The sequence below is a fragment of the Clinocottus analis genome, unplaced genomic scaffold, assembly GCF_023055335.1.
Source record: "Clinocottus analis isolate CAN_PGR_092001 unplaced genomic scaffold, fCliAna1.0.p SCAF_31, whole genome shotgun sequence".
NCBI lineage: Eukaryota > Metazoa > Chordata > Actinopteri > Perciformes > Cottidae > Clinocottus > Clinocottus analis.
The window spans coordinates 314,061-332,500 of record NW_027176054.1 but is presented as its reverse complement, the minus strand read 5'-3'; the positions used below and the strand labels follow the sequence as shown (position 1 = coordinate 332,500).

Sequence of the window (18,440 nt, the reverse complement as noted above, 5' to 3'; positions counted from 1 at the left end):
ATTTAACAACAATAAACACAGAATAAAACAATATAAATATAATAAAAAACAATTAACATAGTGCAATACGAGATAAATATGGTAAATCAAAGACAACAGTGCTTTAAAGCAAGTATATACATCTTTAAATAAAAGTGGCATGTGTATTAATAAGAGAAGAAACAACTTAACCACACCCACAACAGTGATGTCACACTTTACACCTGTACTGCAGTAAGATGATAAATTAAAGTCAGCAAAAACAAGATTGTAGTTTTGGCAATTAAATAAGTTGTTACGCAAAAACATGAGTTTTAAAGCTACTCGGAGGAATATTCACTTTGAGTTTGGCGGCCCCTGTGGACAAACGCGGTATTGTTTCTGTGTTTTACTGCTTCGCTCCGTGTCTCCCTTCCCTCCTGCGGGCCCAGAAATAAGCGCAAAAGCACGAAGAATAACTATTTAAACTGTTTCATAACCAGTTAAAAGTTAATTTGTTCTGCTCAAATTGGTAATTTTGCTAATCTGTGCACTCGTAAGCCTCACGACCCGATGTTACGTTATTTAGATAAGCTCTGCCTTGTGAGACGGGCAGCAAACAGCTGATTCCAGACCAGCCGCTGAGCCCCTCCCTCTCCCTCAGCTAACAGGATTATCATTTTATAACGAGCAGGTGGCTTCAGATTAAAACCCGGAGTGGAAACTCTGAAATTACACCGGGAGGTTGGACCCCGGCCCTGAACCGGCAGCGCCATGTGTTTCTACTCTCGCCTCCCAGGATCCTCTGCTGCGGCTTGGAGAAAAGAAAAAAAGTTGCTTTCCGCGCTGCGTGTCGACGGCTGCGATTTCACGTGGACTTGATGAGCAATAAGAGCTGGATGGTTCTGACCCAGCTGTGTGTGTGTGTGTGTGTGTGTGTGTGTGTGTGTGTGTGTGTGTGTGTGTGTGTGTGTGTGTGTGTGTGTTGCACAGGTTTAAACAATCTGCGCGGTCACGCGACGCTCCGAGTCGGGCCTCGTCATTTTGCTTTGTCTCGTCCTTGTTCTGCAGTCGGAACCGTCACGGCTCCTCCTCTTCCTCCTCCTCCTCTTCCTCCTCCTCCTCCTCCCCCCCCCCCCCCCCCCCCCCCAGGAGGGAGCCGCGACTCTGCGGCCGAGGAGGCGATGAAACGACCACATGATTATCGCTCTTTGTGGCAAATTAGAGGCAGTTTAGGCCAATTACCTGCTATCAGATCACAGGGGAAAACGCTGCAGTTTGGGCGGAGCGGGGACGGTCGGGGCGGAGGGAAAGGCGACATCAAACACTTTCCCTTCCTCGCCACGGAGAGACATGTGGCGAGTCTTCTGGTGTCGGCCCGAGGCCGTTTGGATGTGAGACGATAAAAAAGCGTTGGGGGGTTTGTAGTGAAACAGGAAGTGGAGGAATCTTCCTGCTTCCCGTGTCGCTAATATCTTGTCGTCGTCGTTTTGTCTTTTTACGGGCTGCAGTGAAAATATATCACTTTGGATTGTTAATCACATTTAGAAATGGCGGTTTCATGACTTCAGACCCCTGAAGGAACGGGTAATGAAAGCCTTTACTGATGTAAGAAGTACTTAAAGGGAACAAAAATACAGTTTTAAGCAGTAAAATGTTCTGCTGTTGGATTCAGCTTCAGGTCATGTTCACTCGTGGTTGGGTTTAGCGGAAACATGGCAGGTTTTTTACATTATTTTCTACTTTCTGCAGCCAATTTGATCTGATATCCAACATAAAATCAGAATCTGCATTAGTACAAATAAGGGCGTGTAAGAGCGAGGGTCAGACTCTTGTTTACCGCGCTGAGTTGTCGTGAATCGCTGGTTTCAACTTGAACGCCAGGTGCGTTTTTAAAAAGAGAAAAAGTTTGATCGTTTGCACGATCGACCACGGCAAAACTGACATATCCTAAAAGAACGAAGAAGAACGTCGCGGCACGGAGCTCCAGGTCCTGCTCTCAGGAATCGGCTGACGTAAGGTGTCCAAAAACAACATGGCGACGGCCGTAAACCAAGATGGCGGTCCAAGATGGCGGAAAAACAATAGATGGCGTCACGATGACTGCATCCATTTCTCATTACACTTCACGGTTAAAACCAAAGAGAAAAATTTTGGAAATGATCTTTTAAATCACTTGGAAGAATGACGCGGTTCTTTCATGATGTCAAATATTTCCATTAGAAATGTAGAAATAAAATAAACCCTCGTCTCTCTGCTCATCTCGTGCTTTCCGGTTCTCACGTTGTTTTATTTTCAAGACTCGGTCGCAGCAGCAGACTCGTGTCTCCGGCCATTTTGGACTCTCTCTCTCTCTCTCTCTCTCTCTCTCTCTCTCTCTCTCTCTCTCGCGCCGCTCTTGTCCTCTGCAGAGTTTAACGAGTCTGAACTCTTGAGCAGCGATGCATGTTACATCAGTGTGAAAAGAAGAAGAAGAAGAAGAAGAAGAAAAAACGCTGCTCATGAAAGCGCTGCTATCTGGGTCAGGGACGGGACCGGCAGCAGCTGGTTGCAGACGAAGGAGCTCTCACTCGCTGTCAGCCGGTTGCACTGAAACATAATTTATTGTTCAACAGCTTCACATGAACTTTTCTCTCCACTCCAGGAGGAGGAAGAGGAGGGGGGAGGAAGGGGAGTGCCATTCAGATGAGTTAAATAAACCGCCGTGGTGAATCTTAACACATTTTACCTCAACCTGTCTGTCTTAAAAACAAGACTCCCGTGGTCAGAATAAATGTGTTATTGTGAAAGTGTGACTCTTCTTTTGAGTTATACGACCCCCCTCCTGTGGGTTTTATAGAATAAAATCCCCTCTTTTTGTCCTGACTGTTGCGAGTAGTTTTATTTCTGTGGAAAATAAACCCGGCAACAAGGAGCCGACACATGGCTGCCAGGAGGACTTGATTCAACTCGAGCTCGGACTGCCGAGGCCTCTTTATGGACGTCGGCCATTTCTCACAGCGAAGCCGCATCGTGAGGAAGGGACGAAGCCGCATTATGTATTAATCTCACGATTGTTTTTCTTTATTGCGTTCATGCAGTGCCACAAAATAGTTTTTAAAAAAAGGAGATTTAGCGACACCTGGTGGTCGTCATCTCACGTAACGTTACTCCTCGTTCTTTGTGCGTTTCTCTACGAAAGCCAGCGACGTGTCGAGTGTACCGCCTTCTGTCTTTTCAAAATAAACTTCACAGGAAACGACTCGGTTACGTTTAGGCGCCAAAACTACCAGGTTAGGTCGAGAAAAAGGTCGTCGTCCGGGTTCAAATAACGACGGAATCGCCGTAAAACGTCAACATTGACCTCATTTCACACCAGAGGAACAAACAGCGGTCTAATGACGAAAGATCGCTAGTTGTTAAGAGTTTAATTATACATATATATATATTTGTTACAGAGAGTGCACGAGTGTTTCCTTTCACTCCTCCCAGCCTTCGGTTGTCATTCACATGAGCGGGGGAGGGAACATAATAGCTTTTGTTTGTCTATTAGTGCAATTTACATCTTTAAGGACCTAATTATTCAAATGAGGGTTAAATTAAGTTGTTTTACCTTTTAAAAAAGAGTCTCTCGCTGATTTACAGACGTCACTGTCCCAGCGTAAGTTGACTAGGATGTTGTTTTCCACTGTTTTTTGTCCGCGATGTAAAAAAAAACTCCCGCCGCTCGGGGGCTCGGTTAGCGTAGCCGCTCTGATTGCTAATTTAATCCGAACACTTGGAGGAAGAACGCCCGAAAATAACTTTGCGTAAAATAACAAATGAACCGCTGAGTGAGGATACGTTGAATCAATACCTACAACATAACATTTGAAAGCATAATAAACACACACACACTCATGCAGACTCCAGGGATGGAGCCGAGCAGCCTCGGGCCTGTTCTGATCCGCTACTGTGAGAGAAACAAGCCTGAACGAACCCCCAACACACACACACGCACACACACACACACTCACACACACACACACACACGCACTAATTAACGGGGCGCCCTCTCCACTTGGCTTCCCTCTCTAATTGGCTCACCATTTCTTCCCCATTAATTATGCTCCATTTCATATCCCCTTAATGAGTCGAGCCCCGCCTCCCTTCTTAAACGCTAATTAGCAGCTTTCAGGCTCTCACGAAAAAAAAAAAAACAGAAGAAGAAGAAGAAACAACCGCCGTGATGTTTTGCAGTGTGCTGACGCCGCTGTGTTTTGTCCCTCCGCAGCACCCGTACCCGTCGGAGGAGCAGAAGAAGCAGCTGGCTCAGGACACCGGCCTCACCATCCTGCAGGTCAACAACTGGTGAGTCGGCGACGTTCGTCGTTGTGTGTTTTTCCCGGAGGAAAACATAATGATGTGCTTTCAATCCTGTGGGGTTGCCACTTCTCCAAATATCCCCCAATTACAGTTACAGCGGGGGGGGGGGGGGGGGGGGGGGGGGGGTTAATTGGAGAGTTAATTGGAGCTCGGAGGCTGGAGGTAGAGACCTGTGGGCGTGGTCTGTTTATGTCGCAGAAATGGAAAACGTCAACAAATTACAGTGTCGGGGGATTTAGCCACACGGTTTAATCCTGCCTAGATTTAAAGATGGCGTTGGTAATCTTCCTTTTTACATTTTTTAATGTTTTATATTCAGACACATTTAAAAAGAGGGAAAGTAATCCGGTGTCTTGGCAGTGAGTACGGACAACAGCCATGTTGGTTGTTTGCGTTCATGATGATCGTTTTGGGGGGCGTGGCTTCAGAAGGGGGAGTGGCTTCAGAGGAGGTGTGGCTTCAGATGAGGGAGTGGCTTCAGAGGAGGCGTGGCTTCAGAGGGGGGAGTGGCTTCAGAGGGAGTAGAGGTCTCATCAACAAATTATTTGGAGAAGAAAAATGTAACCACACTCGATCAATCACCAAAAACAAAAAGAGGAATTTAAGTATTTAGATTTTACATCCACATGTATTTTTGCATGATATATAAACGGCAGGAGCGGTCACTCACACAATCTGAGGCCTTTTTCTGTGTCATGACATCATCTTTAAATGATTTTTATCTCATTTAGAAACACTTTTCTTTCTTTCTGAATGAAAGAAGCTGGCAGCAGAAAGTTTCCTTCAGGATGCTTAACTCGTCAGGAGGAGCAGGAAACGATCCCAAAACTCGCTCCAGCGCTTCGGTCTCGTAACGTCGTGGAATGAACGCGGATTTTTATGCTTTTTTTGTATAATTTTTTTTCATCTCACAGAATCAAAAAAACGCACAAATTAAAAATATTTCACATGAATTTTTGACTGAGTGGAAACACCTTCAGAAGTTGTTAAACAGCCGGTTCCGAGGTGAAGAGTGTGTGTGTGTGTGTGTGTGTGTGTGTGTGTGTGTGTGGGTGTGTGTGTGTGTGTGTGTGTGTACCGGTGCCATGAGCCCGACCCGCTCCCTCTTGAATATTTGGCAGTTGCCGTGGTAACGCCTCTGGAGCCGCTCGCAGTGTTTTTTCCTGATTCTGCAGATTCAGAGCGAGCGAGCAGAGACGGAGGCTGTAAACGAAGCTTTGATCCGACCGCCGCTTTATACGGGGGGATCACACGGTGTGTGTGTGTGTGCGTGTGTGTGTGTGTGTGTGTGTGTGTGTGTGCTCTTAACTGGTTGATTTGGCTTTGGTTCATTTTTGACTGTAATATAGATATTATGCTTCAATTTTACAGATTTTATCCTCATTATTTCCTCGGGTCCTTCTTTTAGTCTCCTTTCCTTGTTTTACTCTCCTTTCCTTTCATCTTCTCCCTCTGTTTCCTTCCCTTGCTCCCTTATATTTCCCCTCCTCTCCCTGTTTCCACCCTTCTACTTGTTTTTTTCTACTTCCCTCGCTTCCTTTCCTCTCTTTTCCTTGTTTACTTCCCTTGCTCCCTTGTATTTCCTCTCCTTGTTTCCTCTCCTTATGTCCTCCTCCTCCTCACCTTTATCTAAACATTAACAAACTAAAAAGTAAATGAATTAAATCATGTTCATCTACGTTTTTGGTCGAACTGTCAGATCCGTTTTTTGTGTTTTTTAATTTTTTTTGTTTGTTGATTTATGAGCGTGTGTGTGTGTGTGTGTGTGTGTGTGTGTGTGTGTGTGTGTGTGTGTGTGTGTGTGTGTGTGTGTGTGTGTGTGTGAGGGTGTAAATGGCATTTTCATGGCAAACAGCTGGACTGGTTTATTTAAACACACCATTGTGGAGGGTTGAGAGGGTGAGGAAGGGAAGGAGGGGGAGGAGGGAGGGGGAGGAGGGTGGCGTACTGACCTGAGAGTGACACCCAGGGTGGGCGGGGCTTATCGACTGTTTTACAAGCAGTGTGTCAGCGTGTGTGTGTTTGGTGATTGTGGTTGTGTAGCAGCTTTGTTTAAAACCTCAGGAGAGGAGACTGACTGTACAGAGAGGAGCAAACACCCTCTTCCTCCTCCTCTTCCTCCTCCTCCTCCTCCTCCTCCTCCAACCAGAAGGGAGGGGCTGGAGGTTCGGGTTTAGTTTCCACCCGTGTAATATATTTAACTGGGAAATTAATGTAAAAAAGATTTAGACGTGAGGTCGATGTTTTCCACCTCAGAGGAGGAACAACAACAACAACAGGACCGAAACAGAAAACATCAAGTCCAAACATGGCCGAATAAGCGTTTGTTTATTTGTTTATTTCGTCTGAGATGAACAGATGTACTGATTTGGAGAGAATGAAAAGTGATTGTGGGAAGAAGAAAAAAATCCCATTGTGGAATGGACGACGCTGACTGAGTGATACACACCAGTTGATGTAATAACTGTTGGTTTGAATTTGTGTGGTTTTTTTGTGTGTTTTAATGTAAGAAATCAGCCAGCGGGTCTACGTCCTCGTCTACGTTCTCGTCCTCGTCTACGTCCTCGTCCTCGTCCTCGTCTACGTCCTCGTCTACGTTCTCGTCCTCGTCTACGTCCTCGTCCTCGTCTACGTCCTCGTCCTCGTCTACGTCCTCGTCCTCGTCCTCGTCTACGTCCTCGTCCTCGTCTACGTCCTCGTCTACGTCCTCATCTACGTCCTCGTCTACGTTCTCGTCCTCGTCTACGTCCTCGTCTACGTTCTCGTCCTCGTCTACGTCCTCGTCTACGTCCTCGTCCTCGTCCTCGTCTACGTCCTCGTCCTCGTCTACGTCCTCGTCTACGTCCTCATCTACGTCCTCGTCTACGTTCTCGTCCTCGTCTACGTCCTCGTCTACGTTCTCGTCCTCGTCTACGTCCTCGTCTACGCCCTCGTTCTCGTCCTCGTCTACGTCCTCCTCCCCGTCTACGTCCTCGTCTACGTCCTCCTCCTCGTCTACGTCCTCGTCTACGTCATCCTCCTCGTCTACGCCCTCGTCTACGCCCTCGTCTACGTCCTCGTCTACGTCCTCCTCCTCGTCGACGTTCTCGTCCTCGTCTACGTCATCCTCCTCGTCTACGTCCTCGTCTACGTCATCCTCCTCGTCTACGCCCTCGTCTACGCCCTCGTCTACGTCCTCGTCTACGTCCTCGTCCACGTCCTCGTCCACGTCCTCGTCTACGTCCTCGTCCTCGTCTACGTCCTCGTCTACGTCCACGTCCTCGTCCACGTCCTCGTCCACGTCCTCGTCCACGTCCTCGTCTACGTCCACGTCCTCGTCTACGTCCTCGTCCACGTCCTCATCCTCGTCTACGTCCTCGTCTACGTCCTCGTCCACGTCCTCGTCCTCGTCCACGTTGTCGTCGTTCTCGTCCTCGTCTACGTCCTCGTCCTCATCTACGTCCTCATCCTCGTCCACGTCTACGTTCTCGTCCTCGTCTACGTCCTCGTTCTCGTCTACGTCCTCGTCTACGTCAACGAGGACGTAGACGAGGACGTGGACGAGAATGAGGACGTAGACGAGGACGAGTCCCAAAATACAATCTGTTGGTTTTGTGTACACAAATTGTCTTTTTTTAATTATTTTTTTCGGGTCTTTCAGGGTGAAAATTAGTCACTTAGGTTCCTTTTTCATTTGGACCAATGACGAGGTTTTTAATATCCATAAAGAAGATTTTTTTTGGGGTCGTGTGGGAGGTCAAACGAGACAAATGGACTGTTTGAGCAACGTCTTCACCAGAGAAGAGATTTTAAATCTTAACAGAACCATCCAGGATGAATAAAGGTTAGATAAATACCAAAAAGGACTAAATAATTTAAAAAAGGGACCTGATACAAACGGTGTTGGGTGCCGTATCGCAGTTTATGAGTCGTCTGGCTGCAGAAGAATAAGCCTCAGTGTGTTATTGAGGAGGGAGGCGGGGGGGCAGCTAATGGTCAATGTCTTTGTGTGTGTGTGTGTGTGTGTGTGTGTGTGTGTGTGTGTGTGTGTGTTTATGGGTTGACAGCTGTACACTCAGTCTCACGGTGCGAAGGGGTCATGAATGGGTGACGCTCTCGACTCTTTAATGGAGGTTAAAAACGGAGGGTCGCGTGACTCTCTTCTCTTTTTTTTTTGGGAGTTTCCACCTCAACTTCAGCGACCTCGTGATTGTTCTCCTCGCAAATTAATAATCCCAACGAGTACGAAATAACAACGTCAGATACACACAAATATACTGAGTTTAAATCAAACTAAATTCATCATTTTAAAATCACATCCCTCAGCCGCGGTCAACTGTTACTTTCTCCTTTTTAGATAGATAGATAGATACTTTATTGATCGCTAAGGGGGGACATTTGTTGTCTTACACCTTATAGACACAAAATAAACACACAAGATAAGATCTAACTCTCATCTAAAGGATTTAAAACACAAGTTAGCGCAACAGATGTTTTCTTCATTAGTCTCCGTCGTTCTTTTAATTATCTTGTGACGTCTTTACAAAAGGAAGCAGCAGCTCTTCTCTTGTCTCTCCTCATTTCAAAGTACTTTGTATATTTAGTCTCTCGAGCAGCTCAAAGCGTCTCGCGGCTCTGAGACGAGTAAATCATTTGCGTCTCGTCAGAAAATCCGGCGAGACCCCGATAATGTTGAATATCTTTGGTCAAAGTTGTTCCGCTTCCTGTTGGAGCCGATCCTCCTTTACTCTCCTCTAAAAACTCTTCTGTAATTCACCCTTCCTCCTCCTCCTCCTCCTCCTCCTCCTCCTCCTCCTCCTCCTGCTAGCCTTTTTTTTTTTTTTACTCCTTGAAAAGGCTGCTCTGGCTTTTGTTTTTCTGAAAAGGAAACAGGGTCGCCCCCCCCTCCTCCTCCTCCTCCCTCCCTCACTTCTTTTTTCTGGTACCCCCTCTGCTCCCTCTCTTTTTTTCCGAACAAGTTGAAATGGAACTATCCCTCCCTCCCCCCCGGGGGTGAGGAGGTGGGGTGAGGGTGTGGAGGTGGTTGTAGGGGACATAAATCAAGTGGGAAACCACAGAGCTTTCACTCCGGGGCGGGTCAGGAGGGGTCGACAGGCGATTCAGAAGGCTTTAAGCTGAGGAAGACCAGAGCGCTGCTCTGCAGAGGGGAGAGGCGAATATGGGGGAGTTAAAGGAGGGGAGGCGGGGAGGGGAGGGGGGGTCACAGAAGGTGCCAGGTCATAGGTCACGCATACCAGGATGATGGCTTTCAAGAGTGTACTTAGAAGGGGACATGTATGAATGCACCGCTGCTGCAGCCCCCTCCTCGCCGCCTGCAGCCATCGCTGTCTTGTTTCAGTGCAGTTCACACTTTTCTCTGTCGGGAGAAATACTGTACAAACCCTCCTGTGTTAACTGTGGGACAACACTTCAGTAACACAACAGACCGAAGTGTTACCAAATAGCTGGTTTTCCTTTGGCTAGCACGTGGTCGCCAAGCTAACGGCGTCTTTGGATGCATTTGCTTTAGCCGCTAAACCTGACTTTAAGCTAACAGTGTGTCTGAATTCAAGCGGCTAAAATAAAATTAAAACGCTTTTAGCTGCTAGCTTGAATGTTTTTGCTCACCGAAACCAAAACTGTTTTGGTCGATGAGATAAACAGGAACGTGGTTGGAGCTGTTGCTCTACAGCTTTGTTGTTGTTTACAATGTTAGCTGATAAACTGAACCGTTGAATTCAGGAAATCAAACGACGTTTCAACGTTTTAGATGTTGATCTAAAATCCTGGTTTCAAAACAAACCACAAGATAATTGTTCCTGGCTAATAATAAAAATAATTTTAGTTACTAACATGAACTATAAGCTTACTTGCTAACTGACGAGACCAAAATGTTAGCGCTTTAAGCTAAACCTTTGCTTATGTTTAGCTTTTAGCTGCTAAGCTAAAGCTGTTGGCGAAAGGAAACCAAACCAGTTGAGCGACTAAACCATTGGTTTCCTTTGCTTCTTGGTTTCTAATCATATCGCTAATAAATACTCGGTTATCCTTTAAAGTTTAGTTATTTTTGTGTAAAAAACAATTATTTTTTTTTATCGTGTCTTCCCCCAAATGGTAAAAAAGGCAACTTTCTTCCCAATATAAACATCTCGGTGAGATAATTCTGTTGACGCTCAACGACGCGTTTTATGTTCCACGTGGTCGTAAATAAAACATCTCTATGTTGTGATTTGAACCTTTTTTCTTCTTCTTTTTCTTTCAGTCGCGTTAAGAAAACTAGAAATGAGTCCTGCGAGAGAAACATGTGATATTTCTGTGTGCAGTGAGGCGTTCAATGTCCCACAGTGAACCGGAGGTTTCTCTGCAGCTTTACAGGCCGAGCATCGACAGACTGCCGCTGCTCCTCGTTTCTAAACCTTCTCCTCCTTCTCCTCCCTCCTTCTGTTTCTCTCCTCCTCCTGTTCCTCAGGTTCATCAACGCGAGGCGGCGGATCGTTCAGCCCATGATCGACCAGTCCAACAGAGCAGGCAAGTTTTTATTCCTTTTCTTAAAATATATATTTACTTTCTGGTCCAGATCCGCATCCGGCTTTGTTCTCGTATCAACATCTAGACCTGATAGTAACACAGTGTCATTTTGATGATGAAATCTCATAATCTTTCAATTTAAATCATTTACATTCTTTAAAAAAAGAGCTGATGCCGGCCTTCTGTTGAACCTTTAGCTGTGGATCAAAGCTGTTTGACCAGGTGTCATAATGCACAATGACGCTGTGGGCAGTGAAAAAAGTCGGACGATCAGTTTGTGTCTGGGAGAGAAAAAAAAAGCAAATCAAACCCCCGAAGGCGTAAACAACAAGAGATGCTGTGATTTTGGAAGCTTCGCGTGTCGATAAATTTGCCGTTTGGCAAAAAACTGTTTGAGTCTCAGATCTCAAGAGTTTTATTTCTGTAACAGTTTCTGGCTACGGCGGTCACATAAAAAATATTTTAAAAAGAGTCAAATGCGTCCCACATGGCCCGCTGGTGAACTGCTGGTGGTTTTGTTCACTCGGGGGGGGGAGGGGCTCACGTGATTGATGAGCGTTGCTTTAATGATATCGTAACAGTCGCATTCTTCAACCTTTTGTCTGTGGCTTCAAGGCCAAACATGCGGCCTCGTGTTTCTGCTCGGACGGTTTTGGCGTCGTTGTGCGATCACAAAAGGTCAAAGGTTGCACAGACGTGCAGTAGAACCGGGCGGCGGTCCACGTGTCGGTGATGCCGGCGTGTTTTTTTTGGATACCTTGATAGCGGAAGAGGAGATTTGCCTCCATGATGGAACTGTTTGAAGGGTTTTCTTTGAGCTCACGCGATCCAATAACTCCAATGTCTGAAAGCAAAAAGCACAAATGTACTGAGAAAAAGACTTATGTTAGCATGGAGGACTCCTGTGGTTGTATAGAAGTCTATGCTTCATGTGTTAAAGCTGCATTCTCTCTCCTGACCACCAGGGGGCGACTCCTCTGGTTGTATAGAAGTCTATGCTTCATGTGTTAAAGCTGCATTCTCTCTCCTGACCACTAGTGGGCGACTCCTCTGGTTGTATAGAAGTCTATATAAGTGACTCTACTTCTCTCTTGATGTATTCCCTCAGTAAACATTGTAAACATGAGTTTATGTCTCAATCTCTAGTTCCAAGTCTTCTTCTATACAGCCTGATGGTTATTTAGAGATTTAGGGTAAAATATATCATAAAGTAGAGTAAAAGGAGATTTATTAAAATTTGTAAAATCCAGAAGTTGACGTCTTCATGTAAACACCTGATCATAACTGGAATACTAAGTGCATGTAAACACGCTCCTGCAGCCTGAATTTGAGCAGTAAGACGCACTAAAAAGCCTCACTGGTGAACACACACACACACACACACACACACACACACACACTCTCCTCCAGCTCACTCTGTCTTTTGCTCTCTTGGCTCCTCGGTGTGTTAAAGCGAAACAGAGAAGCTTAAACTCCAGGATTGAATGGCCTCTAAACCCCAGCAGGATTAGCTCCAGACAAAGACGCTAATCGCTTTGACTGACCACTCCATTGAACATTTTAACCTGGGATTAAAACAAATAGGAGCCGGGGCTAAAGCGGGGCTAAAGTACCGCTAGCCTTTTGGCCCCTGAGCTTTGTTAGCATTTACCCCGCAGCTGACTTCCACACAAAAGCCTCGCCGCGCCGCTGAATGAGGGCGATGAGAAACTGTTAAAGACCTGGATCCTGGGAATGCGGCTATGTAGATTGATTGAAAGAAGAAAAAAACTTCCCTCCCGTCCCTTCAGGATGAAACTTTATGGAGCTAATTTCCCCCGCGAGGATGAATGCGTTTCATTTTCAGTCGTCTCATCATTGATTAATGACCGCCTCCCCTCCTCCTCCTCCTCTCCTCCTCCCTCTGAAGATCAGACGCCAGATGAAAAAGAGGAAAATAAACTACGACACAAACAAGTTTAGAGAAAACAGAAGAGATTTTATTTACGAGATTATATCTGAAACAAATATAAAATATGATCTACAGCATTTTAAGATGTGAAAACTGTTAAACCTGCAGCTTCTTTTGATGGTTTTCTGTCGACTTATGGATTGATTTTAACCGACACGAGCCAAATAAACAACAACACGTTGGAGCCTCTCAATACTTTGACTTCCTGTCTGTCAGCTTCGAGCCCATTGGTTCCTCCTGAAGACGTTTAAAAACACAAATGTACGTTTTTATTTATTAAAACAGCTGGTTATTGTAGTGTTTAATCAAATGAACAGGAGGAGATTGTGCTTTTGTTTTAAAAAGAAGTCAGGTTATATAGAAGTCTATGCTTCATGTGTTCAAGCTGCATTCTCTCTCCTGACCACCAGGGGGCGACTCCTCTGGTTGTATAGAAGTCTATGCTTCATGTGTTCAAGCTGCATTCTCTCTCCTGACCACCAGGGGGCTACAAGGTGATTGACAGGTCACTACCACAGCGTTGTTCAGTCTGGAGGTTGTCCGCGTTGTCGTTGTATAGTTTTAACCTTTACATTGTGTGTTTTCACTCGGTTGCACTTGGCTCCGCCCTCTTGCGTCGCTTCCGGTTTAAAAAAACAAACAAGATGGCGACGAACTCAAAGGCTTCAAAATGACCAACGGGGGACTTCCCAGTGTCTACGTCCATTTCTTAGACACAGTCGACAGGTCAGGGGTCACCAGAGTCACCGATGTTCGTCCTCTGGGGATCAGGAATAGCAAATAGCCAAAGTGTCTTAACGTCAGCGAGAGGCCGACCTCTCCCTCCACGAAGGAGTCGCTGTGTGACAGACGGCAGCTGTCAGACCGTCCTTAGCCTCGCAGTGTGAGTGTGAGAGTGATGTCATCACTGTGGGACAGCAGGCAGCCAGATAATTAAAATGAGTAATCCCCCCCCCCCCCTTCTGTCCACAGTGGGCCATACAGGACCGTACGGCCCAGATGGTCAGCCAATGGGAGGCTTCGTTATGGACGGACAGACACACATGGGAATCAGACCACCTGGTACACACACACACACACACACACACACACACACACACACACACACACACACACACACACACACACACCTCATACCTTATGTTGTTGTGAACATTGAGTGCATTTTCAGTATTTTAAAGATATTTAATCATTGAAATACGATTGAAATAGAAAATAAAGTGTAAATCTACACTAAAAACGGGAAAATAAAAACCTTTCTATTGGTGTGTTTTTACCACCGCTGGAGGAAGTATTCAGATCATTTACTTCAGTAAAATGACTAATACTACACGGTGAAAATACAAGTATAAAGTCCTCCATTTCACCTTAACTAAAAGCAGGTATTGTCAGCTAAATGTACTTGTAGTATTAAAGTAATAGTACTCATAGTGCAGTAAAATGTTCCTTGTCTTTATATAATGTTGTCTAGTTTAATCTACATCAACGCATCATATTCTATAACATCAAGTGAGAACCTCGAGAAACGAGCCCAGAAGAGGCTTTTTAAAGAGTTTATTTATCTGAAGAAGTCAGAGGATTTTATCAACGCACGAAGGAAACACTTCATCCAACAACTAGTGGAAATATAAAGTACAATGAAAAGGAAACACGCGAGTAAAGTACTACAGTACCTGAAAGTACTTTGACTTGACAGTTGAGATGTTTCGACATGATTGGATACAGACCTTCAGCTGTGTGTGTGTGTGTGTGTGTGTGTGTGTGTGTGTGTGTGTGTGTGTGTGTGTGTGTGTGTGTGTGTGTGTTGGTCCTGCAGGTCCCATCGGCGGCGTGGGGATGGGCGTGGAGGGCCAGTGGCACTACATGTAGCACCACCGCCAACACCGCTGCAGCCAGAGGACACGCCCAGTGTCCCGCCAGAGCGCCGTGAGTACCGCCAGTCACGTGTGTGTGTGACCGCCAGTCACGTGTGTGTGTGACCGCCAGTCACGTGTGTGTAACCGCGAGTCACGTGTTTATAACCTCGTCACAATTTTACATTTTACTGTCGGTGTGTGTGCATAGGTGTATGTGCGTGTGTGTGCATATAAGTGTGTGTGTGTGTGTGTGTGTGTGTCTGTGTCTGTGTGCATAGGTGTATGAGTGTGTGTGTACGTGTGTGTGTGTGTGCGCTACCTGGTTTACGTCATAACTCGCTCCTCATGATCTAAAAATGATCTCACAATTACTATATTATAATATGTTAATATTATAATATATTCTATATTATAATATTAATATATTATTTACATCATTGTGATGTAAAGGATGAAGAGTCCGTCACTTTAACGGTTTAAAACAGTGATTTAACGATTGCTGGATAGCGTCAGTTCCCCATAACGTTATGAGTGACAGCGATAAAGTCTCCATGTGGGCGCTGTCAGACCCTTCAGTCACATGATCACATGCTCTCTCTCGTATTCAAACGTCTGTCTTGAGGCAGAGCGCTGTAAGAAATAAAATCCAATAAAAGCAAGACGTCAAAAACATCCCTCTCGTCCTCTGCGGTCCCTTTTTCTCCGGCTCCTCCTCGCTAATTAAAGCCATTTCCATCTGATTTAAAGGTCAATTAATCCTCTGAGATCCTCTCCACGTTCGCTCTAACGAACTGATCGTTAGCGAGAGACGCAGAACGCTCTCATCTCTTTATTTGATTACACGGAGTCCAATTACTCTGTAAGCAGTTTTCATTATTAGGCTGGAGAGGAAGAGGAGGAGGAGGAGGAGGAGGAGGAGGAGGAGGAGGAGGAGGGGCAGTGAAGGGAGGAGAGATTAAGAGGATGTTAATGTGTGGAGAGGAAGTGTAGAGGAGTTAGAGCTGGGGGAGGAAGAGGAGGAAGAGGAGGAGGAGAGGTTTCCCTTAAAATGTGGTCAGTCAGACGGCAAACATCACTCGGACCGAAGACAATTAAAGAGTCTTCAGAAGAAGCGTTTCTTTCTTCCCTCGGCCATTATTGAGCTTATGGCTCCCGGGAAACAATACACCTGTCAGCTGGGATCTGATGCAGCCATGCGTGCAGCCGAGACACACACACACACACACACACACACACACACACACACACACACACACAGGAGGAAATGACCACTCCACAATCAATTTGGCCTGTTTTTTTGTTTTTTCCCCTCGTTAGCTTCTTCTGGAACATTATTTCCGAACTGGAGGCTCAAACTTCGACCCCCTTTTTTTGTTTTTTTTTACTCTAAAATATGCTTTTTTTTTTTAGCTTTAATTTAGTAAATTTGTGTAAAGTAAAATATATATATATGTAAATTATTTTGTGGAGGCGTCGTCAGTAAAACAAAGTGATGAATGAACCAGTAAAACCATAATAAGTAAAGTAAAAACTGAACCGATGCTGTAAACTCACTCAGGACATCACAGAGCTTCTAGAACAAATATTTACATCCTATTTATTATTTACATGTGTATTTGCAGCGCAGCTTGAGCCTCGCTCTTCACCTGTTGGTGGACTTTGCAGATATTTTAGATTTACACTCTCATATTTCCCTCTTTGCGTGGCGGCTTCCTGACCTTCTCTCCAGGGTTCAAAGGTCACGGGAAACCTGGGAAAGTTCTGGAATTTTAAAATGGGTTATTTCCAGGCCTGGAAAAGTGTAGTAGAAGTCGTGTAAATGTGTTATATTCATGTGTTCATGACGTTCACTTACGCTGAGTTATAAATCATGAATCTGCTTTTAAAAGAAAGAGGCTCAAAATATCAGCAGCATCCATACAGACATCTGTATAAATGTTTATTCTTTTAATCAAACTATTGTCTCTCATTCATTTGAGTCATTTAAGGTTTACTGTATGATTTGAATCCTCAATGTTTAAATAATACATTTTATCACTTTTTACTGTTTACACACACATTTCACACAATGTTTGCTCATCAACATTTGGTTTAAAATTTGGTTAAAAATCTTGGAAATTTGGTTTAAAGTCATGTGAATCCACTGGTCATGACTCCTCTCTTGCAGAAGGTTTCGTACCTTTTCACCGTGACGTGCATCGATGAGGTCGTTGCTATTTTTCCTGTTTCTTCTTCTTCTTCTTCTTCTTCTTCTTCATCTCCTTCCTCTTCTTCTTCTCCTTCTCCTTCTTCTCCTTCTTCTTCTTCTCCTTCTTCTCCTTCTTTTTCATCTTCTTCTTCTTCTCCTTCTTCTCCTTCTTCTTCTTCTTCTCCTTCATCCAACAGACGCGTCTCCTCAGCTGTTTCCTCTCTGACTGAACTTCCTGTTGACGCTCCTCCTCCATCTTCCTCCTCCTCTCTCTCCGCAGGCCTCCATCAGCCTCAGGCCTCGGAGCAGGACCCTCCCCGTCCTCCCTTCAGCACGACCTGGGAAAGAAAACACACCTGACGGCCGCCGAGAGACGCCACACACACACACACACACACACACACACACACCTTGGGGACGGCCGGAGGCCCCGGAGCGACTAACACACATCCAGCGTCTCCTCGGCGGGACGACTTCCAGGACGCGCTCGTCTCTGGATTCGATGGTTTCTCCCTCCGCGGCGTCGGCAGAAAGATCCTCAACCTCCTTCAACTCTCTGGACGACAACTACGGAAGCCCGAAGTGGACATTTTGACACCGGCAGCGCTTCCTATTCCTCTCTCTTCCCCCTTCTCTCTCTCCAGCGGTTGAACTCATATCGACGTGAAGCTGATGTCTGTATGAAAGTCGTTTCCTCGAGAGGCCGACGCTCTGGAAGAGCCGGCCGGCAGAGGTCACGTGACCCAGAGACTGCCGCCTTTTTGTTGTTGTTTGTTGTTTTTTTGCATTAATATACTGTTTTAAAGGAAAAGGACTTGTACTGTTTCACGTTTCACACTGTGTGTGTTTGTCTTTTTGTTGTTTTTTTTTCATAGACGTCTATCTTCAAACCCTTTGAGTTCCAAAATAATAATACAAATAAAAAATAAAAAAAGTGACGCAAATTTGTGCCTCGATTCGTGGAAGTGTTTCATGACGGAGGCTGTAGGGGGAGGAGCTACAGGACGCCGTACCTGTGTGTTCACAGGTGTTTTACCTGTTCGACAGCTGGCGTGACTGGATACTGAGCGGACTAAATATTGCATATTAAAAAAAAACAATATGATCTTTCAAGTCACGCTTTCTTTTGCAGGTTTTTCCACTTTTCTGCTCACTTCCTGGATCTTTTTCCACCGGAGAGAAGCTGCTGTGTGACGATTAATTCGTCACATAATCGTTAATTGTGTGACGACAACATTTCCTGCAAAGGGTCAAATGATTTGATCTTTTATTCATAAGGTGAATGCAGTTCAACACTCAAAACTAAATGTGTTTGAGCGTCAGAAGATGAAGATGAAGACGTCGTGCTTTTAGGTTTTTTTCAGGTTGTGAACGTCCCAATCTTTCAGTTTAATGGATTTTTAATGGATATTTTTTGGCTGCTTTCAACCTAAAAACACTTTCTCTGTTTCCAGATGAATCGATTCCAAACTCTAAACCGACTCATTGTCCTCCGAAATGTACTTCCTTGATTACTTCTTCTATGTATCCTTGTTTCCTCTGTCCTTCCTTCCTGTTCATATTCATTCCTCCTTCAACCTTTTTCTTTGATCTGGACTCGACTCGTCTTCACATTACAAAAGTCCTGCGGATACTT

General features: G+C 45.2%; 1 protein-coding gene across 1 annotated transcript in view; it reads left to right on the top strand.

The window, feature by feature from the left end:
* The window catches only part of meis1a (Meis homeobox 1 a), a 43,600-nt gene extending 25,878 nt beyond the window's left edge, over positions 1-17,722 (top strand). Inside the window, exons 9-13 of the mRNA XM_068595670.1 lie at positions 4,211-4,287; positions 10,751-10,809; positions 13,733-13,822; positions 14,577-14,686; positions 17,085-17,722. Of these exons, the coding sequence (XP_068451771.1) occupies positions 4,211-4,287; positions 10,751-10,809; positions 13,733-13,822; positions 14,577-14,629 (279 nt within the window). The 3' untranslated portion in view covers positions 14,630-14,686; positions 17,085-17,722. The remainder of the gene's footprint in view (positions 1-4,210; positions 4,288-10,750; positions 10,810-13,732; positions 13,823-14,576; positions 14,687-17,084) is intronic.
* The last annotated feature ends 718 nt before the right edge of the window (positions 17,723-18,440 follow it).